The sequence below is a fragment of the Mustela erminea genome, chromosome 2 (genome assembly GCF_009829155.1).
Source record: "Mustela erminea isolate mMusErm1 chromosome 2, mMusErm1.Pri, whole genome shotgun sequence".
NCBI lineage: Eukaryota > Metazoa > Chordata > Mammalia > Carnivora > Mustelidae > Mustela > Mustela erminea.
In genome coordinates, this window is record NC_045615.1 from 101,161,332 (window position 1) to 101,185,301 (window position 23,970).

At 48.7% G+C, this 23,970-nt stretch overlaps 1 protein-coding gene across 6 annotated transcripts in view; it reads right to left on the reverse strand.

Annotated features, from left to right (window-relative positions):
- Nucleotides 1-23,970, reverse strand: part of TBC1D14 (TBC1 domain family member 14) — a 103,173-nt gene that overhangs the window by 41,282 nt on the left and 37,921 nt on the right. For all 6 annotated transcript variants that reach the window (XR_004283348.1, XM_032333751.1, XM_032333753.1 and 3 more), the window contains one exon: nt 14,937-15,057. Coding sequence is in view for 5 of the 6 variants with exons in the window: in XM_032333751.1 (XP_032189642.1) it covers nt 14,937-15,057 (121 nt within the window). In the remaining variant the exon portion in view is untranslated. The remainder of the gene's footprint in view (nt 1-14,936; nt 15,058-23,970) is intronic.

Genomic DNA, 23,970 nt, shown 5'->3' on the forward strand with positions numbered 1-23,970 from the left:
TTAACTACCCACTAAATCTTGGCGCAGTTCCAGACCCTGGAGATAAAGAATGGTTGAGCAAACAAGTTCTAGACCTTGCTTTCGTGAGCTTGTAGTCTAGCAGGGGTTGAGAGGCAGGCCGTAAAGAAACAACCAAGCAAGAACTTAAGACGGGAAATAGCGAAGTCTGTGACCTTGGTGACTGATGGGGGCCGGAAAGGTCATCCACACAGTGAGGGCAGGGAAGACCTCTTGGAACACTATTTAGGAGGGAGCACTGGGCTGAGACCCAGTGAGTCTCATTCAGTTCTAATGATCCCATGAGGTAGAGACTGTGTTAGGCTGAGCCATGGCTCCCACTTAAAACCATATTGGAATCCCCAGCACCTGTGAATGTGACCTTCTATGGGAGAAGGGTCTTTGCAGATGTGATTAAGGTTATGGACCCTGAGATGGGGGAGATTATCCTGGATTATCTGCAGGGACCCAAAATAACCACAGGTATCCTTAAAAGGGGGAGGCAGATGGGGGTGTGACTATGGAAGAGAGGGAGACAAGAGGATCAGAGGTTGGAGTGAGGTAGCCACATGCCAAGGAATGCCAGCAGCCTCCAGAAGCTGGAAGGGAAAAAAGGGACTCCCTCCTAGAGCCTCTAGAAAGACCAGCCTGGCCAACACCTTGATTTTGGCCTGGAAGACACATTTCAGACTTCTGACCTCCAAAGCTGTAGGAGAATAAATATGGGCTGTTTTCAGCCCCCAAGTCCGTGGCACTGTCACAGTGGCCCCAGGACACTAACACAGGCAATGCCAGTGTCCCCTCCCCCACCTCTTTGTCCCCAAACACAGCACATGAGGCTCTGAGTGGCCTCCTCGGAAAAGCAGCAGATGGGAGGTGGCAAGGTCCAATGTGAACCCGGGCTATCCAACTAAAGAGCCGAATTCTCTGGGGGACTGCCCTTGAACTAAGATTTCAGTGTCCTACACCGGCGCTACCTTCATGTGCCCACAGCCACATTAACGATTAGATTCAGCCATGAGACCAAGGAACAAAGAGGGCACTTGCCTATTACTTCCGGAATCACCATGGGTAGTTTCCACTACCGTCTACAATGCAAAGGCCGCATCCAAAGTGCTTCCACGCCGACGAGCGGTTTTTTAAAAGTAACACTCTGAGTTCAAGTTAGACAAGTCACAGAGAGGTGTGGAAAATGCCTCACTCTCCACCAATCTGAGGTTTCTCAGAGTCCTCCATAGTCGCCTATGAAGGAGCACAGAATATAACACTGCAAACATGCCACTTTGGCACACTATTCCGAGTTAAAGTCTCTCGAGAAACAGTGAGTGCAAGGACACTCTGACCTTCCTCTGTCCCCCTGAAAGCAGGAATAAGTCTCCTGTCTGAGAGGTACCCTTCCTGCATCAGGAGGGACAGAGGAATCCTTGCCACCAGATACTGAGAACTCAAGGCCAAAAAGGCTGCGTCAAAAAATCTTATTACATCTTCACTAATCTACTACCCCAAGTCCAAACCCAAGTCTCCCATACATACAAAATCAGTTTTTTCCCTGTTAATCTGTCTTTTGTTTCATTACAGGACGGGCAATGGAACCTAGAAGGGGAGAAGGGAAAATTTTCCACGCCTAGCCAGCTGATCAGGTCTCCTCAGGCCACCTGGTGTGCACTCCAGGCTGGACACGCAAGACAAGCCAGCCAGCCCTAGGACCCTCGCTCACTGGAAGTGTCTTCCCGCTGCTGTATTTGAGAGACTATAAAATACCTGAGAATCTCAGTCTTCCACTGCGAATTTGATCAATGGAAGAGCGGTGTTCTTCGGCTGTCACTCTTTCCATGTCAACACATTAAACTGCCCAGACAAGGGCAAAAGCGTCTGAAAGCTCCCAATGGCCATCTGTCCGGGTCTTCCTAGGAAGCTGCCTCCATTCTGCTGCTACCATGAAATGCATCTTTCTGGTTCTAGTGACAGGATGGGCCACCAGAATGCAGACGCCATTGCCAGAGCCCAAGGTCAGTGGGAAACCGGCTTCAGAATGTGAGTGGTTGGGGTTATAGCTCAGGGCTAGAGCATTTGACTGCAGAACATGAATGGTGCTCTCCGGCTCAGCACAAGCCTACTGTAGCTTTGAGTCGTTTCTTTGTTCCAGTTTTCCTAATACCTAGCATGCGCATGCCAAAGAGAGTGTGTGCAGCTCACATGGCCTACGATTCCACAACGAGTGTATTTATGTGGTCGAAATGTGTATGCAAGCAGTGTGGGCGGGTGGGCACTAACCTGTCATAGACTCCCACCAGGAGGGGCTCAGAAGTCTTGGGGTAAAGAGGGCGTTCCTGTTTTACCCTACCTACATCGATCATTTGTGTCTTTTTACATAAATTATTTTGAATTTGAAACAAAACATTTTTTAAGCCATTTCAGATGGAATCCAAGGCTGATTTGCCAATTGCAATTTCCAAACTACACTGAACATTCCTGCAGCAAAGCTGGTTTGGTTTTTGGTTTTTATGTGTTTTGGGTTTTTTTTAATTTACCCACCCACAACAGCGAAGGTGTAGCCATGAGGTTAGACTGGAACAGGAGGAGCCACTGACCTTTACTGAGCTCCCACTGGACGCCAGCCGCTGCCCTGGGAGTGCTTTCAGCCTACTTCACCCTCTAAGCACGGGCAAGGTGCATGGGACCTTTGGAGAGTGGGAACTGTAGTTCGGGCAGATAAAGTCGCTGGCCCAGGGCCACACAACTGACTGTGGATGACAGAACCAAGACAAGACTTGGAGTCCCCTGATCCCAGTCAGAATCCTCTCATGGTCCCCCTGCCTTCCCAAACTGCAGACCTCTCACCCCTGCCCTGTCAGAGGCCCCCAGGAAGATCTGCGGGAACTAATATGTGGGCTTCTGTTCCCAAATCCCTCTCTCTTCCTGAGAGCCACATGGGCAGACAGATGGGGAATTTATCACTTCCACATCAAGAAAAATAAGCAAACCGTAAGAGGTACTATGCACTGGAATTTCAGAGTTTATATCCCTGAAAGGCACTTGAAGTACAAGAGCTATACTTCTCAGTACAAGAGCTATACTTCTCAGAATAAATTAACCATTACCGCAACAGTGGGAGACAATCTATCCAAAGAATAAACACAGAAGTCAAATTCAATGACCTTGTCATTTTCCCTACAGAAACTTCCCATCACTGCTGTCCCGTCTCCTCCAGAAAGGTCTCATGTACAAGTCTGATAAATAATTAACCTGATCCTTCTCCAAAAACCCAAATTAAGCGGGACTGGAAATTTTGTGCCATCACCTCCTGAGACTCCACTGAAAGGTCTCTATTGCACACAAACACATGCTGCCTAGCACCTTGACAAGCCCGAACTTCCAGAACAGGTTCAGCTTCCAATAAGGGACCGCCACAGCTGTTGAACGTAGCCCTCTCTGCTCTGGCCACTGGGCAGCTCAATGTCTGATCTGTACCATCCTTCTGGAGGGACATGGGTTGTGTTTGGGGACACCCATTCACCTCTGGCTTCATCTTGCTATCCTGGGCCCAAAACTCCTCAAATTTTTCCTCTCTCACTCTGCACGCATTTTTGGTTTTGTTTTGGTTTTTTTGTTTGTTTTTTTAAAGATTTTATTTATTTATTTGACAGAGAGAGCAAAAGAGCACAAACAGGCAGAGCAGCGGAGGGAAAGGAAGAAACAGGCTCCCCACTGAGCAGGGAGCCCGATAAGAGGATTGATCCCAGGACCCCGGAATCATAACTCGAGCCTAAGGCAGTTGCCTAACCAACTGAGCCCCTAGGTGCCTCTTTTTATATTGTTTTAACAGTTTCTTTTCTTTTTTTTTTTTTTTTAAAGATTTTTTTTAATTTATTTATTTGACAGAGAGAAATCACAAGTAGACAGAGAGGCAGGCAGAGAGAGAGAGGGAAGCAGGCTCCCTGCTGAGCAGAGAGCCTGATGCGGGACTTGATCCCAGGACCCTGAGATCATGACCTGAGCCGAAGGCAGCGGCTTAACCCACTGAGCCACCCAGGTGCCCCAACAGTTTCTTTTTTTAAAAAAGATTTTTTTAATTCTTAAGTAATCTCTACACCAATGTAGGGCTTGAACAGACAGCCTCAAGATCAAGAGTTGTATGTTCTACCAAAAGAGCCAGCCAGATGCCCCTTACACACATTTAAAAAAATATATTTCTTAGGGGCACCTGGGTGGCTCAGTGGGTTAAAGCCTCTGCCTTCGGCTCAGGTCATGACCCAAGGGTCCTGGGAACGAGGCCTGCATCGAACTCTCTGCTCAGCGGGGAGCGTGCTTCCCCCTTCTCTCTGTGTCTGCCTCTCTGCCTAGTTGTGATCTCTGTCAAATAAATAACTAAAAAAATATTAAAAAAAAAAAGACTTCTTTAAAAAAATATATTTCTTAGACTGGGATGGCTGGGGGGCTCAGTCTGTTAAGCATCTGCCTTCAGCTTGGGTCATGATCCCTGGGGTCCTGGGATCAAGTCCTGCATCAGGCTCCCTGCTCAGCAAGGAGCCTGCTTCTCCCTCTGCTTCTGCCCCTCTCCCTGCCTGTGCTCGCCCTCTATCTCTCTTCTTCTCTCTCTCTTAAATAAATAAATAAAATCTTTTTCTTTTTTTTAAAAGATTTTATTTATTTATTTGACAGACAGAGATCACAAGTAGGCAGAGAGAGAGGGGTAAGCAGGCTCCCCATGGAGCAGAGAGCCGGATGTGGGGCTTGATTCCAGGACCCTGGGACCATGATCTGAGCTGAAGGCAGAGGCTTTAACCGACTGAGCCACCCAGACACCCCAACAAATAAAATCTTAAAAAATATATTTTTTAGAGTGGACATGCACACAGAACAAAATTTAAAAGATACAAAAGGATATACAGAGAAAGCAGGTCACCCTCTTCCCTATCTCCCACATATCCAGTGCATTCCCCTCTCCAAAGCAATTCTATCACCATCAGCTGTGTAAGTGCCCTTCCAGACAGAGTCACTGCATCTATAAAGATATGCATGTATCTTTATATGTACAGAGCACACTCAAAGAACGGTTATTTGTTTCACTTTTTAGGATCTGCACTTTATTCCACTTAGGGATTTAACCAATTCCCTACTGCCAGGCATTGAGCTTGCTTCCAACCTTTGGCGCTGGAATCAATACCCTTAGCAACCATCATTTTACTTACATACTGATTACTTATAAACTGATTCATCTCTAGGATGAATCCCTAGAAATGGAAATGTGGGTCAAAGGTGCCCTGATGGATTCATTCATTATTCATTATTTTTTCAAATTAAAATATTTTTGATGTACATAGTTCTATGACTTCTAACAGCTACCGCCACCACAGAACAGAAAGTTCTACATCTTTCTTCCAGCCATCACCATCACAACCAAGATGCGGAGAAATTCTACCAGCCCCAAGACCTCCTCCCTGCTCCTTGCACCCCACGCCATCCCTGGAACTACAGCTGTCATTTCCAGTGTGTCACATGTATGGTCACATGTATAGCCTGTCAACTTTTGAAACTAGGTTCCCACACTCAGATAGAACCCCCGAGGCTCACCCAAGATTGTCAATATGGTGGATTACACCGACTGATCTTCAAATGCTAAACCAGTCTTGCATTCCCGGCAAAAATGCCACTTAGTTGTGGGGTATGACCTTCTTTTTTTTTTTAAAGTATTAATGGATTCAACTTGCCAATATTCTTTTTTTTTTTTAATATTTTATTTCTTTATTTGACAGACAGAGATCACAAGTAGGCAGAGAGGCAGGCAGAGAGAGAGAGGAGGAAGCAGGCTCCCTGCCGAGCAGAGAGCCCGATGTGGGACTTGATCCCAGCACCCTGGGATCAGGCTTTAACCCACTGAGCCACCCAGGCGCCCCTCAACTTGCCAATATTCTATTGGGGATTACATGCATCTTCATAAGGGAGACAGGTCTGCAATCAGATTTTTCTGTACTGCACTTGTCTCCTTTGGTATCAGGGTAATAGAGGCCTCGTAAAATGTGTCAGGAGCTGGGCTCATCTCTAAAACTGGTGTTATTTTTCCTTAAATACTGGCAGAATTCACCAAGGACACTCCCTGGGCTTGGAGATTTCCATTTCTTTAATAATTAGAGGGTGATTCAGGTCATCTAGTCATCTTGGGTGAGATTTGGTGACCTGTGATTTTCGAAGAAATGGACCATTTCATCTAAATTCTCAAACTTATGAATGTGGAGTTATCTGTGACATTCTCATTGTTGTTTTAATTTCTGTGGTATCCCCTCTCTCACTCTCCTTTTGTCAATTTTGCTAGCGTTTGATCAATGTTCTTCATCACTTCAAAGAATCAGCTTTTGGTTTCACTGTTATTTTTCATTTTCAGTTTCACTATTTCTGTTCTTATGTTTATTATCCCCCACCCCTTGGCTTACTCTGGGTTTATTTGCTTCTTTTATGGTTCTTAGCGTAGAAAATCAGATTATTGATCAGAGAACTTTGTTCTTTTCTAACATGAGCCTTTTAACACTTTAAATTTCCTTCTAAGCATTCTATCCCACAAATTTTGGTATGTTCTATTTTCATTCAGTCCAAAATATTCTCTTTCTTTGTGACCTCCTCATTGTCCCATGATTTTTCTAGAAGTGTGTTACTTACTTAATTTCCAAGTTTTGGGGTGGGTTCTTGCTATCTTTTTGTCACGGCTTTGTGATCTAATTCCACTGTGGTTAGAGAATCTATTTTGTGTCATTTTAATCCTTTCAGCTTTATGGTTGCTTTTATAACACAGGTTATAGTCTTTCCTGGTGCATGCTGTATGCATGCTTGTCAAGAATGTGTGCTGTGCTCCTGTGGGAGGCCGGAGCGTTCTCCAAAAACCCATCAGTCCAGCTGGCCCATAGTCAGTCCTTCAGAGTCCTGGCTGATTCCATCAGTGGTCTACCGGTCACCATTTAGAGTCAACAACCCAGTAATAACTGTGGATTTGTACACGTGTTCCAGCTCTGCCCATCTCTGCTTCATGCATTCCACAGCTCTCGTGGGTACACACACATTCAGAGTCATTCTGTCTTTATCAGGTGACATTCTGCCTCATCCTGGGAACCTCCCATCCTCTGAAATCTAATTTTTCTTATGCTACCCTATCTACTCCATCTTCATTCCAATTAGTGCTTTCCTGGTATATCTTTTCCCATCCTTTCATTTTAACCTCCGTATTTTACATATGAAGTGAGTTTCTTTTAGACAACACATATTTGGGTCTTTTTAATTTTCTCACCCATTCTGACAACCTGTCAGGATTAGGCCCTCAGACACACAACTGGTGTGTTCAGACCATTTATATTAATATAATAACTGGTATGTTTCAGTTTATTATCTTGTCTGTTTTGTTTTTCCTTCCTCTATTTCCTCCTTCCTGCCTTGGTTTCATTTTTTTTAACTTTTTAGAATTTCATTTTAACGTCTTGTGTTTTTTACTGTTATAATTTGGCAGTTGACCTAGGGATTATAATGCATATTTAATTGTTTTAGCCTCTTACCACCATGTCCCTTTATGTGACATCTACAGACACTGAGAACCCAGATGATGTTCTAGTCTTTGCTTCAGTGGAACACGTTAGAAAGAGCTCACGAAGAGAACAGGGGGTCTGTTGTACCTACCTAGAGCCTCACTCTTCCCCTCCTCTTCCTTCCAAATGTTCCAAGTCTCCTTCAGGTATAATGACCCTTCCATCTGAAAAACATCCTTCAGCAACACAGATCTGCTAGCAACAAATTCTCCCATGCTTCCTTCATCCGTGACCCCTGTGTTTCACCTGCAACCCTGCAGGGTTTTGTGCCCGACACAGAATTTGGAACTGATGGCTCTTTTCCTCCAGTACTTTTAAAAACCAGGTTTCTGATGTAATAATCAAAGTCATTCAAATTGTTGTTCCCCTGTAAGTAATCCATTTTCTCCGGCTGAATGTAAGATAGTTTTTGTCTTTATTTTCAGCAGTTCGATTATGATTCATCTCAGCATGGTCCTCTGTGGCTTCCTCCTATCTGGAGTTCACTGAGCCCCCCTCCCCAAGTCTATAAACTTAGATCTTTTGTTGGATTTAAGCCGTACTCAGACACTATCTAGTCCAATATGTTTTCTGCACCCCGTCTTTCTTCTCTCTTTCCAAAACCCCAAGAGCACCACTGTTCAGCCTGTCAGCACTGCCCTACATGTCCCTAAAGCTTAGTCACTTTCTCCAATCTTTTTTCTCTGTATTCTTCAGACGGAATGGTTTCTACGGACCGATCTCAAAGTTTACGCACTCTTTCTGCTATCATCTTTGCTCTGCTACTGGGACTATCCAGTTAGCTTTTTGTTGTTTACTAGCTTTTTATTGTTATGGTTATTTTTTTTCTTTTTAAAGATATTACTCATCCTCCTGTCAGAGAAAGAGAGCGAGCACAGGCAGAGACAGAGGGAGAAGCAGGCTCCCCGCTAAGCAGGAAGCCTGATGTGGGCCTCCATCCCAGGACCCTGAGATCATGACCCGAGCTGAAGGTAGACACTTAACGTACTGAGCCACCCAGGCAATATAATAAATTAAAAATAACATGTTATTTTTCATTTAAAAGTTTTGTGTAGCAGCTCCTGGGTTGTGGCTCCAAAGTCAGCTGACTTTTCAAAGCCTTTCAAGGTGCCTGTTGGCTACAATCCCCACCATGTGCATCGCCCAGCGGCCAGCATGGGACCAGGTGTGTCAGTCTGTTCCTGAAGTCCGGTTCTCAAGTCTACTGTTGCTAGTTATGGTCAGATCCATGTATCCACAACTTGGGGGTAGCCCAGGAGTTCGTAATAACCTTCAAGGCCACTTTCCTGAGTTCCTCCTCTCCACAATGTCTCCAGAACTTACAGATTCCCTGGGTCACCCCTTCTCTAGTTCTCTAGCCACACACACACCTCCCACAACCTTGGGCCAAGTGGTAGGAGGAGAGAGAAGAGGGCATCAGGGGTCTCCCCCACCATCTTGGGAATAAAGCTCCTCTCATCAGGTCCACTTCCTGAGAGTTTCAGGCTCCTGCTGGCCCATTTCTACTGTTGGGAGACTGCACAGGGGCTGGGGTGTGAGAAAACAGAGAAAAGGAAAAAATGAAAAGTAGGGTTTCTGCTTTCTGAGTGTGAGAGTACCACTCCTCATCCAGAACTAGAAAGGCTTCCCTAGTGCTAACTCTGATCTAACCCATCTCTAATACCTAGTGCTTATTAACACCCATCTCTGCGTCTTAGGATACCTTGAGTTTGGGCTGTGGAATATCAGAGAAGAAAAAAATGGTAGGGTCAATCGAGTCAGCAGTACTCTGAACTGTGGACTTTTACCGTTTACTTTCCAGAAGGCTTGAAAAGCTACTCGTATTATACGTACTATGTTCCAGTTTTACAGCTGTGCTCATCAAGAGACAGGTTAGAGTATGTTTGCTCCTTACCCACAACCAGGACCTGCTCTTTTTTGTAATGGGTTCAACCCTATTTTGAAGATGAAGGAAGTTTTCTCAAGTTGTTTTAGAATTACCTGCAGGCCCGTCACCAGCCCCCTGCACTGACCATCCAGGCTTTGTGTTTCCTGCAGTTTGTGATGGTTTATGTTTTTCTGACCACCCAGTCTTCACAGAACCCAGAAGTGAGGAGAATGAATATTGCTTTCAGCTGTTCTGGATTTGCCGCCTTCTGGGATTCTCTCTTTCACTTCTAAGAGCTGACTGGAAATTCCAGAAGGCCATCCAAGTCATTCCAGGTTGCACACGCCCAAACACTTGTACACTTCTCTGCTCAAATGACATGTCTTATCCAGGACATGGGAGCCCACAAGCCGCACTGCCCGTGGCAGTCCCTACCCGTCGGCAGCTGCCTTGGAGCTCAAACAGGACGCTGTCTGAATCCCCGAGTCTATGTACCTGCTGTAAGGTCTCAAGGATTTACAAACTCTGCTTGGAAGCATCTCTCTAAATGTGGGCAGCCCTGAGCTCCTCTGACATCTCAGATTACAGAGACTTGCTTTGACTTTTTAAATGGTCTTTTCCTCAAAATAAATAAATAAATAAATAGAAATCAAAAGACCACGCATGACAAAATTATTGAAAGGAACAATACCAAAATGCAAATAGAGGTTATTTCAGGGCAATAAGATGCCCAGTGTATTCTTTTCCTTAATAGGTTAACATACATCTTCTACCAATTAACAGAACCAGGATAGTAAGTATTGCTAATTTAACTTTATAAATCCAACCCCCATTCCGATAGTTCGAGCAACCGAGAGACAGTAAACCACAACTCCCGCACGCCAGGCAATGGCAGTGAGATCTTTTAATAAGATTTCATCTGCACAACTTCACCAGAGTACCCAAATTCCCCAGCAAGTCACTACTTCTCAAACCTGGCTGCATGTCAGAGTCACGGGCAGAACGCAAACAAAAGCAAAACGCCAGTCAGGTTGGAAGGAGGCTATGGGAAGAGAGAAGTCAAGAACAACTCTCAAGTCTTAGACTTGAGAAGAAGAAGACTTGAAAAAGAAGGCTACCACTTTCCAAAATGGGGAAAGATGCAAAGGGAACAGGCCCAATGGCACAGAAAAAGCAAAGTAAGAGTCAGACAGGAAGTGGCTGGTGGATACCCAGTGGAACATGCAGGCAAGGTCTACAGTTCAAGGATGAGGTTCTGGCTGAGAACAAATGTGGAGGCTGCTGGTAGAGCCTTGAGTCCCACTGAGGTCCCCTAGGGGGTGACCACAGACAGAGAAGCACCTGAGAGGCCCTATAAAATCCAAAGGGCACCCCACAGAGGAGAGTGCAGTGACCCAGAAGTCAAGGTCAGAAAGGTTCACAAGGAGCAGAAGAGAGTTTGATAAGACGTGGGCTGAGGAATGACCCCTGGACCTGGGAACAGGCGGTCACTTGAAAAACCAGTGGTGTGGAAACCCTAGGATGGGTTTCCATCACACCGTTTCTGCACACCACTTCTTTTCACAGGCTTATCACAGCTGCAATGACCTGCAGAGTTATTCTGCTTCAAGCTGTGTGTTCCTGATCTATGGTAAGGTCCAACAAAGGCAGAGGCCATATTAGTCTTGCCCTTCATTGTAATCCAGGGAGGGACCCCCACGGTGGCTCAATTTTACGGGGCAAAGGACCACTGAATCCAAGAAGGAAGGTTCCTCTTTCTTCGCGAGGCAAAGGATGTGCCGCCCCGAGGTGCCAATGTGGCCAGAGCCCCGCCCCGTACAAACCCAAGGACAGGAGACCCCAAGACAGCTGTGTTCAAATGCATTCTCCACAACTTTATTCTCAGGGGCCTCTCCAGTTCACCAGCAGCTGCCACAATGGGCGTCTGGTATATTCTGGACCACTTATTTAACCTGCTGTGGGCAAAGATGGCTATTTGCCTCTTATACCCACCAACCCCTTCTCTAACAGCAGTGTTTCTGCAATGTGAGCGTGCGTGACCAGTACCTGGAGCATTTGCTAGAACACTACTTGGGGTGCCCCCAGCCCCACAGTTTCTTCAGTGGGTCTGAGATGAGGACTGAGAACCTGGGTTTCTAACAAACACCCAGATGGTGACAACATTAGTCCGTGAACCATACTTTGAGAACCATGCTTTAGGGTCATTCTCATAGCTATCCTTGGTCATTTCTGCTTCCCCTGTTTAGAAAATCTCTCTGAAATAATGTAAGCGGAGAGAAAATTACTTTTCAAAACCTTTATGAAATTTGAAAAGATATCTGAACGTAACATTTCCTAAAAATGGCTGCCATGTACCCATACGTCTCAAATTAAGAGACTCTGGCCCAGTTATGAGGAAGTCCAATGCGTCCCAGGGCACCCTGGGCAAATCAGAGGTAGCACCTGCCACTTGCTGGACCTATTAATTAAAAGTCACAACCGCCCCTCCTTGAGTACTAACTCTGGGCCACGGGCTGTGGGAAACATGGGACAAAAATATTCCACATACGTGATCTCTTATAACAATCTAGTGAGTTGGATTCAGAATGCCCTTGCTGCCCAGGAGTAACTGGCCAAGGTTACACAGATAAGGGGAGGTGAGGCTGGAAATCACACGCAGGTCGGCAAGTCCAAAGACCTTGGCTGGTGTGCGCACCTGTCCCCTCGGCTGCACCACAGGCTCCTTGAGGTGTCCCGACCCAGCCACAGGCCCCTGGCCTCGACACAGGGCAGTGTCTGCTGAATGTGTAAGTGAAGGGACGCATGGAGGCGTCAGGCTCATCCTCTCACACTGTGTTGTTTCTTGCGTGTCACAAGAAGGGGACAAAAATAACAGCAAACACCTGCCGGCACTTAGGACATTCCTTGCTGTTCTGAGCATGTGATGTCCACTCGCACACTGAATCTTTGCCCCTCCGAGGCTGGTCCTATGGCTCTCCAGATTCTGGAGAGGAGGAAATGAGGCTCAAAAGGGTTATGGGACTTGCCCACCTAGCTGAGCTGTGGCAGAGCCGGGATACCGACTCCTGAACTCTGACTCCAAAGTCCACGCTCTTAAATCACCGTGCGATAAACATATTCCAAAGAGAGCAGGAAAAGGAACTCGAGCCTCCTAAGCCCTTCTTGCTGCTCTGGTTCTAACGGGAGTTGCTGGCACTGCTTGGGCTCACAGGCCCCGAAACTAAGCCCCGGCTCCGGGCTCTCTAGAGAGTGGGAGCCGACACCTGTGACGGCAGCCAACTCCAGCCCAATGCGCGGGGGCCTCTCCACTGCACCAGATCCCCGGCCCGGGATCCCCCACAGACCTTGTCAGCCCCAGGAGAGAGGCATGGAATAAAGGGCCAGAGACACAAAGCAGGAGCGAATAGGATGCAGGCCAGATTGTATGACTCATGCAGGTACAATTACATCCTTTATTATTGATGCTTGAAGCCAGATGGCCCTCTTCTCTGCAGTACTGTGTTACCACATGATTAATGGACCTAGTCATTTCAGTTCACAAAAATCCTTTAGGTTCAAGAACATAATCCATGTTCACCTTAAAAAAAAAAAAAGGTTCAACAAAGATAACAAAGAAATTCAAACACGATGCAAGTGCTACTAAGAGTCATGGGAAAATCTACAGAAGGACAATGGTTACTTTTTTCCGAAGTGTGGATTTCTTTAAAAATTCAGCTTGGCTATTTAGTTTCTAAGAAATTTATAGCTGAGCTTTGCATATAAATGAATCACCTTTTAATTGTATGGTATTATACTAAGCCTATACAATAAGTGATTCCAATTCAAAATATGACAATCTATAAAAACGAATTCCAACACCGGTGTACTTGCTAAGTTCCCTGGGCCCAGACAATCGCGATAAGGAGTGTCAGACAACCTTCAGAACAGCTTCAGACCTTCAGTTTGCTGAGGCAGAAACACTTGAAATGCGTGCAGATTCCCCATGCTGTTCAAGCCAGAGCCCCAGCATGCCCTCACCGCCTCCCACGCATGCCGTGCCCCTCTACCCAGCACATCTGGTACCCTCAACCCACAAGAACCACAGCGCTGGGCCAGACCCCACTTTACTCCTCTGGACTAGTCCAAGAGCCACATTCTTGCCAAGGGGACTTTTCACTCCTTAGGTAAGTAAAATCCTCTGGGACTACCCAGAGCCTTCAGGTCAGAGACAGGTTCCAGGCCCAGCACATGACACAGGCCCCAGGGACAGCCCCTCCCACTGCTCCCCAGGTGCAGGCCACACACAGCCCCAGCCCCTCAGCCCTGGCACAAGCCGCCCCCACTTTCTCCCGCCCCTTCCTTGCAAAGACTCAGAGGAGAAGCAAGAGCCCTAGGGTAGGGTCTAGCTCTGCCCAAGTCACTCAGCCCATCTCTTAAGTGCTTCTTTGGTAAGATAATAATGGTACCTTCTGCAGAAGGCAGTTACAAGCTTTAAAATGAACTAGAAACCCAAGTGCTGACTCATCTGAAACTGGCACAGAGGAAGCACTCAATTCAGGATCCCCCGTTTTAGTAACTGTGCCACACCTCTGAACTCAACCATGTATGAGGCCTGGCCCAGCAGGCCCAGCCCCGCCCCCACACACACCTACGGTTCTCCTCCTACCCGCCCTGGAGTCCTCTCCTTACCAAAGGAGCGCTCTGGAGCAAATGCTGCGGTCACTTCTCTCAGCCCAGCGCCACACCTGAGGCTGGGCACTTAGTAGGTCCTCAAAAGTATTCACTGAACAACTATCAGTAAATACAAAACTGAGGTGGGAGGAGGCAGCCTGCTGGGGGGCAGTGTCACGGCACTGGGCAAATGGCATTCTGTGAGGATGGCTGGGACTCAGAGTCCAGGGGAGGACGCAGCTGGTAACAGTCAAAGTCCAAGCCATAGATACCTCTGGCCTCGCAGAGTCTGTGCACGAGCCTTCTTTGAAAAGATGAGCACATGCCTCCAGCTGTCGGCATCCCAGTGATGAGATACGACAGGCCTGGCCCAACCCTTGTACCCCACTCCCTCTCCCTGCTGGGAAAAGGGAGCAGCTCCCAGGCCAGCAAGGGGAAGGGGTCCTCCTACGGGAGCGATGAAGGGGATGAGCGATGGCCTCTGCATTCTTGGCCAAATCAGCAATGGAAGGATGACACTCCAAGAAACCCATGGGACCGGAGGGGAGAGTGCTTTAATAAGGAACACAATTAATAAAAGTTTGACAATAAACACATCTGCAACTAGTACTGGAAAAACCGATCGAGTGACATTACACAGAGCGAAGCCAGCTCTCCCCTATGCGCATGCGGGAAGCGACAAGGAATGGAAAAGGTTAAAGGCATCAACTTTCTGATGACAGACTCAGATTTTAGAAGTGGGCATGCAGATCAACACAAAGTTTTCCAATTTCAAAGCCTCCAGTAAGGTCACTTTCGCAAGGTTCATAAATAGCGCTGCACAGCATATTTCTGCGTTTTTGGGTCTCATATACCTTTTGTATTTTCTTTGAATCTTTCTGAGCATTCTCTCGAAGTGGTACTTTTCCAAATAACTTCCATCCCAAGTCATTTTGTTTGTCAAGTCTTGCATTCTGTTTTCTAGCAAGCAAATTCCTATAGGAAGAAAATAAGAGGGTTAGGGAACTTCTGGGTATTCATAGAAACACCAGGACCGCCAAGTCACTCTCTAATGAAAACAAGTAGACCTTCCTTTGAGGGAACACCATGAAGAACCACAAGTTTTAATTCTGCAGACCTGTCATCAGAGAAGACACAGAACTATGCAACCAGGAAAAAGCCCCATAACCACAAATAAGCTTTTTGTTGTTCAACTGTGACATGTGCAAATTCTGTAATTTGGAGTAAGGAACTACCTTGTATCACAACAAAATATCCCAGAAAAACTGAGTTGTTGTTTTTTTTTTTTTTAATATATTTGAGAGAGATAGATCACAAGTAGGCAGAGAGTCAGGCAAAGAGTGTGGGAAGCAGGCTCCCTGCCAAGCAGAGAGCCCGATGCGGGGCTCGATCCCAGGACCCTAAGATCACGACCTGAGCTGAAGGATGAGGCTCAACCCACTGAGCCACCCAGGCACCCCCAGAAAAAGTGAGTTTTAAAATCAGACTAAAGTGAATTGAAACCCTGGCCCAGTTACTAACTGTGTGAATTTGACCAGTATATTCATCTCTCTGAGCCTCAGTTTCCTTATGTTTACCAAGGGTCTTTGTTGGAATTAAAATGACAGGTACATAGTCAGTGCTTAAAAAATAAGAGCTGCGAGGCAGTGGGGGCTCAGTGGGCTGAGTGTATGACTCTTGGTTTCAGCTCAGGTTATGATCTCAGGGCCAAGAGATCAAGCCCCGTGTCAGGCTTTGTGCTCAGTGTGAAGTGTGCTTGAGATTCTCTCCCTCTCCCCCTTCCCCCACTCTCACATGCTCTCTAAATAAAGACATAAAATCTTAAAAAAAAAAATAGCAGTTGCTTTAATAATTAACCTCTAGCTTAGTTGAAGTTATCTATAAGGTAAATCTGCATTATCTCTTCATAAAGAGTCTCCACGGGCCATGAAAAGAAAGCCACTCAGCCAGCAGTCACGAGGTCTTCCCTCCCAACCACATGTAAACAAAAGTCCCGAAGACCATAGGTAAGTCCCCACCGGTAGTACAAAATAAACTACGTTTTGGATTGTACAGGCTGGTGCATTCATTAAAAACAAACAGTTTCCAGGGCTCACTGGAAAGTGTAAAATGACCCTGCAGCATCTCCTGTGCCAGAAAGGAAGAAAGTGCTCAGAGAAATACGGGGACGCGTCTAAAGGAAACAGAAGCCAACGTGAAACACAGACTCTCCCTGGCTAAATCGGGAACAATCTAGTCGTTGAAATAAATAATGAGGGCAAGGGATTATAATCCACTGAATAAAACAAGAATCCAAAAGCCCATATGGATCTGAGCAAGCACAAAGAGGCGGAGGAGGAGGGATGCAGCCTCAGAAGCACAGGCGGGCGCGTGGACATGGGAAAGGACCAGTGGGCGCTCGGCCTGGCAGCTGACAGCTGACGATGATGGTTTCCACCGATTCTGAAAGCATCTCCCACAAATTCCTTGTCAGTACAAAGGCAAGCCTGCTTGGGCAGGTGCTCAGAGCCCGCGTTCCCAGCACAGAGGAGCTGGCACGTGCCTCCCGCTCTGGGGCCCCGACAACAGCCCACTATGCTGATGGCGGCAACAGACAGACCAACTATTGGAGAAGATTCCTGAAACAACTATCGGGATGTGAATACACTCTGTGGACTAGGAAAGAGCACGAGATTTATGTTAAATTTGCTGATCTTGTAACTGCACAGCGCTTATGTAAGACAGTGCCCTTGTTCTTAGGGAAGGTACTTGTACTTCCCACCGGTTCTTCTAATGCTTCCTAGAAATACTTACTTGCTTACACCACAGTCACAGACCAGATAAAACACAGGAAGTGAGGGGAGACCTGGGTGGCTCTGCCGGTTAAGCATTTGCCTTTGGCTCAGGTCATGACCTCCGGGTCCTGGGATCAAGCCCCAGTCTGGGCTCCCTGCTCAGCGGGGAGCCTGCGTCTCCCTCTCGCCCTGTTCTTGCTCCCTCACTCAAATAAATACATAAAATCTTAAAACAAAACAAAACAACACACATAACACATGAAGTGAGACACAAACAGTGAATCTGGGTAAAGGATACTTGGAAGTTGCTTATTTTTCTTGCAACTTTTCAACAAATTTGAAAGCAATAAAAATAAAGTTATAAAAACTTCCCAAAAGGAAACAAACGGTTTCACATACTCTTCCTTGCTTTTCTGTTGTGTTTATAATAGAAACCACTTCATAGGCCAAGGCAATTCTATACACCTTTGTAAGAAACAAACTCTGAGTTGTGAAAACTCAGCCAACAGTGGAGGACACACGATTCAAAATGAGCAAAAACCTCAACTTCCAGAACTCTCCGCTCACTAATGGTCTACATTTTGCTAAAGAGGCATTGCCTCTGGAGAAGGGAACAGGGCACAAGGGACAAACAGTGAGGAAGGTAATGAAACCTGACCCCATTCTAGACAGATGCGGGTCGACTAGGGTCTAGAGTAGTAAGGACTGGGACAGAGAACCGCACAGAAGTGACCGGTGACTGGGATCCGGGAGCCGGACCAGACCAGTGGAGCAAAAGCAACAGGAGCAACAGAAACCTTGTTTTCTTCATCCCCTGCGAAGGCTTGTAAGTTGTACAAACATAGTACAGAGAGAACTTATCAAAATTCACCATACAAGGGACACCTGGGTGGCTCAGTGGGTTAAGCCTCTGCCTTCGGCTTAGGTCATGACCTCTGGGTCCTGGGATCAGGCCCCACATTGGGTTCCCTGCTCAGTGGGGAGCCTGCTTCCCCCTCTCTCTCTGCCTGCTTGTGATCTTTCTCTGTCCAGTAAATAAATTAAAAATCTTTATGGGGCGCCTGGGTGGCTCAGTGGGTTAAAACCTCCGCATTCGGCTCAGGTCATGATCCCAGGGTCCTGGGATTGAGCCCCACATCGAGCTCTCTGCTCAGCGGGGAGCCTGCCTCCCCCCTCTCTCTGCCTGCCTCTCTGCCTACTTGTAATCTCTATCAAATAAATAAATAAAATCTTTAAAAAAAAATCACGATACATGATAGGCCACGACTTCTGAAAGGCTCAAGAAAGGTATCCTTGGTTGGGGTATTTGTCATGGATGAGAGGCCGAGGAGCTCTGAAAGGACAGGAAATCCCACCCGAGCTTCAGCTCTTTGTGTCCTCAGCACAGGGAACAGAGAGCCGGCCAGAAAGAGGTTCCGGCCTCTGGCTTCCCTTTCAGATCGGTGGGTCCCTGGAAGACTGGCACAGAGTTGGCCACTAAGCCCAGAAGGCCAGCTGGAGCCAAGCCCCTGCCTCTGGCCATGATGTGCCCAAGCCCCATTCCCGGGGGCCAGGTGTGCAGATGGGGCGGGGAGAGCCCAGGAGCCCTGACTGAGCCCTTTAAACCCTGTGCTGTCTGGCTGGCCCGGAGGAACCCTTGGGGTCATCCTGGATGAGAGTCACAAGCTGGTGCCATTCTCCCCAGTCCAGGAGAGGCCAGAGCCACAGCTATGGGTCCTCAGCAAGTTAGCACCCCCCTGCTGCCATTGCCACCATCTGTGACACTTGACCAGGGGCAGAACATAGGGACCGCTTGATTCAAGCTTCCTGTTTCATCAAGATCATTCCAAATGCACCCATGCCACCAGCAGCTCCAGGAAGCCCTCACGTCTGCCCAGGTTCTGCAAAGCCTTCACCCACCGGCCACCACCAGCCCTAGCAGGGCCTCAGCTCCCACAGCACGCAGCCAGTTACACTATACTTGCTGGAGGGCCCCTGGCTCCTCTCCACACAGCTCCTCTTTGGGGTGGGGCTACCAGGAGGGCAGGGCAGAGTCGCCTCTGCACCCCCACAATCCCAGCCAGCACGCAGCAGGTGTGCCACACCTGTTGGCCGGCAAACAGAGCAGACACCGTACATGTCTGCAGGGGACGCAGGTGCAGGACTGTGAGGTGCGTAATGGGACTGCGGCCCCACCCAGCCGCACCCGCAAGCCAACCCACACGGCACCTCTGACCTGCACGCACCCTACCTGGGAGTGGGCCTGGCTTCCCTCCTGACTACCGCCCCTTCTGTGATGCCCGCTCAGGTCCACCCTCCTGTAGCTGGCAGGGGTGAGTAATGACAGGGAAGCACCTGCGGACTCTTCCAGAGGCATCCTCACAATCCCTCAGGAGCTGGCCCTAGGACCACCCTCAGGCAGGAGGCTCGCTCAACAACCCACCAGGCTACATTCATCCAGGGAATTGTTCTGAGGGCCTCAGCTCTACAGAACAACAAACGAGTCAGTCTGATTTGCTAAGAAACCTTCTATCTCTCCTCAGGTTAGCTCCAAAGCTCTCACCTGATCTGACAAGGGTCTGGCCACCCTCTCCAGCCCTCTTCCTGTGTCTTTTTGGGGACTACACATCAGGCCTGCAGCCAGCCTGTCACAGCCCATATATGCCTGCCCCAGGCTTCCTTCAAGTGTCCCTCAGGCACAGAACATGACCTGGCAGACCCTGGGGCCTTGCAGAATGCCCCCTGTATCTGCCACGACACCCAGAAGTCTCCTCCACATGGCAGGCAGGGTGGTCTTCTGAGAGCACACACGGATCCTACCAGCCCTGTCCCCCAAATCCCCTCACCGGCTTCAACGCCACATGTGCCTCACCCCTTACCCTCAGTGTGCTGCTGATCACAGGCACATTTTGAGGATCAGATGAGGCAAGGGACCTCGCAGGCCTGGCCTGCTGCTTCCACACACACTCGGTTCACGGGAATAATCGCCATCATCCCCATTGCCGTGGGAGGGCTTCTCTTCTAAAGGACTGCCAGCCCTGCCACCCCCCACTCAATCCCCTGCAGCTGGGCTGGCACTCTGCACCCTGGAGGCATCAGAGGGACTAGGGGGCACAGGCCAGGTTTAAGGGAATGGTGGGCTAAAGGGAGGTGACCCTGCAGGGCAGGGATCTGTCGATGAGGCCTATCCGGATGCACTTTACAGCAATGCTGAGAGCCCTTGGGAAACACATGGGTGGCTGAGGACTAAGCCACGCCCAACTACAAGGACAGAGACTAACCCTCCCATCCTGTGGGGGCAAAAGACCCTTAAGCAGGAAAAAGGAGGCAGGGTTTCACTGGGGTCCTTACCCCTGGCTTACAATATAATTCTTTTCATTTCAAGAGGCAACAACTCAGAGGAAGAGATATGGGCCACCAGTGACAAAGTCATGCTAAAAATAATGGCGTGTTAATTTCTGCCCACCAGCTCTCAAGAAAGTGCCATATCACAATTAGCAGCAAGATCAGGCATGGACACATTTCACCGGGACAATATGGCCCAGCAGGACGCGGTTCTCACTAAGAACCCTTGAGCACAGGTTTGCTCGGACCCTGACCGCAGCTCCCTTCCCCCACCTCTTCCAGCTGTGAGCCCCGCTTGTCCAGTGCAGCCCTGTAGGCAGGACACACACAGAAGCCTGACAAGGGGCCGAGTGGGGCTGAGGGAGTGAGGAAACACACAACCCAGCGACCTCAACAGCCCTCATCCCCTGAAAAAGGAGTCAGGCCTATGCCGCCCAGGACTGGGCCACCAGCCACAGATGCTGCTGAATGTGAGAAATGTGCTCGTCAACCGTCAACCGAGTCACCCTGCCCAAAGATGCCAGCTGGAACAAAGCAGGGTTTAAAGATGTCACAAAAACACTAAAAACAGCCCAAGGGTTCATGACACTCCCATTCGCAGCACTAAGACGGTCGGGGGGCACTCTTTCAAAAGACTGCGAGCTACCTGTTGCTGAAGGAGAAAAGCAAGCTGTGTAAAAGTATAGAGCACAGACCGCCCCTGGGAGAAGAAGGAAACAGTATTGACAGGGCGCCTGCGTCGGGTGGGAAGTGACTTATACGAGCAAAAAACTGAAGAGAAAATGAAAATGTTCAGCTCTACTGGTATAAAAACGAAAACCTTTTGGGAAAGAAAAGTGGAGAGCTACGGAGAGTGCACCCATGAAGGCATCCGGGTGCTCAGCCCGCATGGCCTACATGACAGCGCAGCTGGGGCACGGGCCGCCCCCCACGGCGCTTCAGGCCACAGAGCTGGGAGCGGGGGCTGAGAGAGACTGGGGACAGTGTGCCATGGAAAATGGCCTACAGGTTAGGCAAGTTCCCAAGATCACCCACCAGGGAATCAAAACCAGGCCCTTGCAGGCCTCCCAGCAGTGTCCCCTCCTCCCAGACCGAGGAGATGAGCGGGCCACCACCAGCCAGAAGAGCATCGAGCCTGCATTGTGGTTAATGGGGCAGTGCACACGCGTTCCCGTCCCCCTCCCAAGCTTCCTGCGAGCCAGCACAGGCAATAAGGCAACGATGGCCAAAAGAGACATTCCAAAGCTCCGCCAAGTGGCCCAGGCTCCTTGCTATCCCCTCACAATGCTGGCACCCCCTTGCTACAGCAGCTTCAGGCAGAGGCAGAACAGCGGCCTTCCTAGTGAGTGGCCCCCAAATCTGAACACAACGGGTTCCAGGGCTTCCCACCCACACCCCCACAAAAGCAGTGGCAGCCCTGGGCCTGCTGTTCTTCATCTGTAAGCAGAGAGGACAAACCTTGGGGCCACGGTGAGGATGAAGCCGGGTGGGTGTGCGGGGGTTCCCAGGGGAGAGGTAACGCCGTGGTCTGTGTTTGCTGCCTATACGATGTTTTCCAGTTTGAAACATCTGTCAACATTTTGTGTTGATCAAGAAATCACAGGGGGCACCTGGGTGGCTCAGTGGGTTAAAAGCCTCTGCTTTCGGCTCAGGTCATGATCCCAGGGTCCTGGGATCGAGCCCCGCATTGGGCTCTCTGCTCAGCAGGAAGCCTGCTTTCTGTCCTCTCTCTCTGCCTGATTCTCTGCCTACTTGTGATCTCTGTCTGTCAAATAAATTAAAAAAAAAAAAGAAAGAAAGAAAGAAATCACAGAACAACCTAGGTTTCTGTCTTTTCCTGAAGGGCTATAGGATCTGGCCCCCAGGGCACGTGCTCTTGCATGACCACCAGCCTGAGGGAAGCGGCAAATCCCTAGCGGGCCACGCTGCAGTTGGTCCTTCCACTGTCACTGTCCTCGCTTCAGAGGACCAGCCAGTGCACCAGTCTGCAGGGCCAGATCCAGGTTTTAGTGGGCTTTGAAGCTCATTTACTTTGGGGAATCCTTTTTTTTTTTTTTTTTTAAGATTTTATTTATTTATTTGAGACCAAGAATGCAAGTAAGAGAACACAAGAGGGGGAGTGGCAGAGGGAGAAGCTGACTCCCCACTGAGCAGGGATCCTGATGTGGGGCTCGATCCTAGGACCCCAAGATCATGACCGGAATCAAAGGCAGATGCTTCACCGACTGAGCCACCCAGGCACCCCAGGGAATCCGGAGAAAGAAAATTATGTTTAACTATGAACACAAAATTAGGCACAGGTGAGGAGTCCTGAAGGCTAAGCATCATTAACATCACAAATCCAAAATTGTCATGTTTTGACTTTTAAACCCAAAACCACGAGCTTCCACATGACGGGACTCCAGCAAGGACTTCTACCCAAAGCTCCATCTCTCCGTTTTCCGACAAGAGAGAGTAGAATCCAAGGACCAACTCCCTTTCTTCCTAGATGCTATGGGGTGAGGCTGTTACTGTCAGCCCTGCCCCCATGACCTTCACTTCCAGACGTGACTGAGGTCAAAACAGAGTGACTCTGGGAGCAACGGAAAATGACAGCTGTCAATGGAGATGAGGGGCTGGCTCTGGGTCCCCACACCCGAGTATTTCAAAGCCCCTAATGTGTGTGCCAAGGGCATCACTTAGAGTCAGCGCCCTACAGATAGCAAGCCCTTCAGTGTATTTCCTGCTGAGTATGATCAACTTGTTACTTTCTGTGCATTCATCACCAGAAGGTAAAGCCCATGATGAAAGAATTCTGCCTCTATTCACCACAGTGCCTCTAGGGTCCGGAACTGTTGCCGGCACACAGGGGAACACATATACTGAATGTGTGCTTTTGGAGGAATTATCAGAATGATCACACAAGAACTATTCCTCTCCATTTAAAACAAAGGAAGCCAGGATTCGGAGGCGGGGGAGTCCCGCCCAGAGACACACAGCTGAGCAACGCAGGGCCAAGCCTTGGACCCGAAGCTCCAAGGCTGCTCCCTGGCAGCTGGCAGCACCAGCCCAGAAGGCCAAAGCAGCTGGAGCACAAAGTCACAGTCCGCCCTGACCCGGTGGAGCCGGTTCCACAAGCAACAAACACTCATCGGGTTTCTCAAAACTTCTCTCAGAATCTTGGAAAATAAACCTCCAAAGTCCTTCTTCGAGACTATACATTTGAACTCTTGCTTCTAATTCAGTAATAGTTCCTGGGGCTGCTGGCTCTTTCCCTCCTTTGTCCCGCTGACAAAAGAGACATTCCAAAGCTCATTCCACAGTCATCACAAATAGCTGACACGTGTAGCGCTCCGTTCCCAGGACAGCAGACAGGCGTCTTCTCCGCCGTCTTCTGAGCCACACTCACCTTTCACAGAGCACCTGTCAGGGGCCTCATGCTGCACCAGGAACGTCACACATGTTCCACGCCAGAGACGGAACTTAGCACAGATGTCCCTGCTGGCATGTCATCGTCACCCAGAAGCACCGCCGGGGCTTGAACCCCACCGGAGAGGTATTAGAATTGACGTGGTACAGATGGGAAACGGAGTCTCGGTGAGGTCAAGGAACTTGCTCCTGAAGGGACACAGAAATCCTGGCACTCCTTTGGGGAGCAGAGAAGGCAAAAACCTTCAACGATTCCTCTAAAGCCCATTTCTTAGGTGTTTCTTCCAGATCTCCAGCCCTCAAAAACTGGCACGCTCCACTGCTACAGACACTCACACAGGGCCTCTGACTCCGCTCTGAGAGCCCTGGGGGAGAAGACCAG